Genomic DNA, 2,709 nt, shown 5'->3' with positions numbered 1-2,709 from the left:
GACAGACAGACAGACAGGCTGACAGACAGGCTGACAGACAGACAGGCAGGCAGACAAACAGACAGACAGACAGGTGCCAGGTGACATTGGTCTGGCAGTGAGACAGGCTCTGACTGGTTCATTTCAGCGTGTGCAGAAGTCGACGCCAGCGGACGATGAACAGATCTCTCATCAAACGATCGTTAGTAACTCTGAGTTTCTTAAAATCTTTCAGAAATGATCGTTCTCCTCCATATAGTTATTTTTTATTTGTTTTGCACAGAAGATCAACATCATCAGGCCAGGACTCTGAGGTCTACACTCATCTCCAGGCCAGCGGTCACTCTTTCAGGGATGAAGATGTTCACATCCTGGACAGAGAGGAACGATGGTTTGAGAGAGGAGTAAAGGAGGCCATCTTTGTGAAAAGAAACCGTCCATCATTAAACAGGGGTGGAGCCTCCGGGTTCAACTGTCCCCCTCTTACAATGCTGTGATTGCTAGTATCACTCAGCCCTCTGTGAACAGTAAACAGCCATCAGGTGCTAATGATCCATTGTTAGGCTGATGGTCCTTCTTGAGCATGTGAGCAGCTGGTTCTGGTTGTCAGCAGCAAACTGGTTGATCCACCCTGTGAAGGTGCTATTTAAGAGACTGAGCTGAATACAGCACCTCAGACTGAGGAAGTCCTCAGGATGAGAAACGAAACGTTTCTACATTTTTGTTTTGTTTTATTTTTTGTTTTTTTGAATGTCCAGAGGACCAGATTGAACTTTTTTGGATCTCCTCCATATAGTTATTTTTTATTTGTTTTCTACCTACCGCTGTATTTCTCTCTGACTGATCACCTCTCAGGCACAAAAAAGATTTTGAATCAAAAAATATTTGCAATATAAAATAACCACATTTTTTATTTTAAAAATATGAAGCGTGAAACTTTTTTATTTTTAATTTACCCGTTATTTATCCAGGTAGACTCACTGAGTCACGAGAACTCATTTTCAAGAGGGACCTGTTTGGGAGCAGATGGTGGGGGTTGAGTGCCTTGCTCAGGGGCCCGGAGTGGAGCCAATGAGGGTGGAGACAGGTGTGGGTGTTCCACCTTTTCCACCCACATTTTGATGTTGACGGTACCGGGAGTTGAACCTGCGACTTTCCAATCACAGGCCCGTCTTCTAACCTCTGCTCCACCACTCCCCCTAACTACTAAACTAAATGTATCCAGTTATTAACCTATCATCACCTACTGTCACGCGCCTGAGCCTACGTGCACGACATTGTCTGTTAAACTGAAACTCGTGAACCACGGGGTGAAGATTAAAGAAACTCTACAAACATGACTTTTGGTCGTGTATCTACAGAAGATGAACGTCAGGAGTCGATCCAATCAAAGATGGCCGCCACGGCTAATCAACGACAGAAACACAGAAATGGCTACAACTCAGTTTTCCAAATAACAAGCTTAAGTGTGGGGTAGTAGTAGCTGAGAGTCATCCCCGTCCCAAAAGGTAACTGCAACCTTAGCTACAACTCCTGTCTGTTAGCAAAATATCTCATGAACCTCTGAATGGATTTTAATAAAACTTTCAAAAGATAACCGTTCAGTGAGCATCTAGCACTGTTTCCCTGCTGGTTCAAGCCACTTCAAGATGGCCGCCACAGCTAATCAAAGTTAACCAACACGAACACGGCGAGAGCTCAGTCGGTTTCACAGAAAATGAGCTAACGTTTGGAGCGGTAGTAGCTGAGGGTCGTGCTCGTTTTTGTTTAAAAGGTAAAAACCAAAAGCGGTCGGCGTCAGTTGATGCTTTGATGTTTGTCTAGTGAAGCGTCTGTCGGATCTGAAGGCGCTCGGCGAGTTCTCCGGGGCGTCACTTACGGCACGGGTGAGCCAGAACTCTGATGTCATCGACGGCGATGAAGCCTGGATGACCTTGGACCGAAACGGCTTCAAATATGATCTGAAAGCAGAAAAAGGAGGTCGAGCGTCAGTTCTCTCATTTTCTGTGAAACTCAGAAATATAACTTTTATTTTTTTAATTTTTTATTTCAGACTGCTCCATCTTGACGTGTCTGTGGAGCTCATGTGGGAACCCCGGGGGAGTTTTCCACTGAAAGTCAGCAACAATTCATCTTTTCACTTCATCACTTCTGTCTCCATCCTCATGCCACACACACGCACGCACACACACTCACACACGCACGCACGCACACACACACACACACACACACGCACGCTGTCACTGCCTCGGTTTTTACCTCTTCTTTTCTTCCCATAGCTTCGTTTTTTGTCAGTTTCCTTGTTTTCTCCTCGTGGTTAAACCAGATCCTCTCGTTCGTTCAAAACGACCTGAACACTCAGTTTGAGGGTGACAGGGGCCGGCGGGGCCGACGGGGCCGGCGGGGCCGACGGGGTCACTGAGGTCGTGAACTTCTGACCCTCAAAAAGACGAACCCTGCCTGATTCCAGTGGCGTCAGGATCTTCAGCTGGATTCAGTCTGAATATTAAACACTCGAGATCCGTCAGAAAATAAACGCTGCACTCCTCAAAGTTCATGTCACATGTGCAGAAGGACAAGATGCTTTAAGTGTTCTGCTTCTGACCGGTTAGGCTCTGTTTCTGACCCGTTAGGTTCTGTTTCTGATCCGTTAGGTTCTGCTTCTGACCGTTGGGTTCTGTTTCTGACCAGTTGGGTTCTGTTTCTGACCGTTGGGTTCTGTTTCTGACC

The 2,709-nt window shown here is 46.3% G+C and overlaps 1 protein-coding gene across 1 annotated transcript in view; it reads right to left on the bottom strand.

Annotated features, from left to right (window-relative positions):
* ptprt (protein tyrosine phosphatase receptor type T) overlaps positions 1-2,709 on the bottom strand; it is a 340,867-nt gene that overhangs the window by 245,522 nt on the left and 92,636 nt on the right. Inside the window, exon 5 of the mRNA XM_037679934.1 lies at positions 1,859-1,940. Coding sequence (XP_037535862.1) covers positions 1,859-1,940 — 82 coding nt within the window. The remainder of the gene's footprint in view (positions 1-1,858; positions 1,941-2,709) is intronic.

This window comes from Nematolebias whitei, chromosome 7 (genome assembly GCF_014905685.2).
Source record: "Nematolebias whitei isolate Nwh7 chromosome 7, NemWhi1, whole genome shotgun sequence".
In the NCBI taxonomy this organism is placed as follows: Eukaryota; Metazoa; Chordata; class Actinopteri; order Cyprinodontiformes; family Rivulidae; genus Nematolebias; species Nematolebias whitei.
Note: the sequence above shows the minus strand (reverse complement) of the source record. Positions and strands in the feature narration are given on the sequence as shown.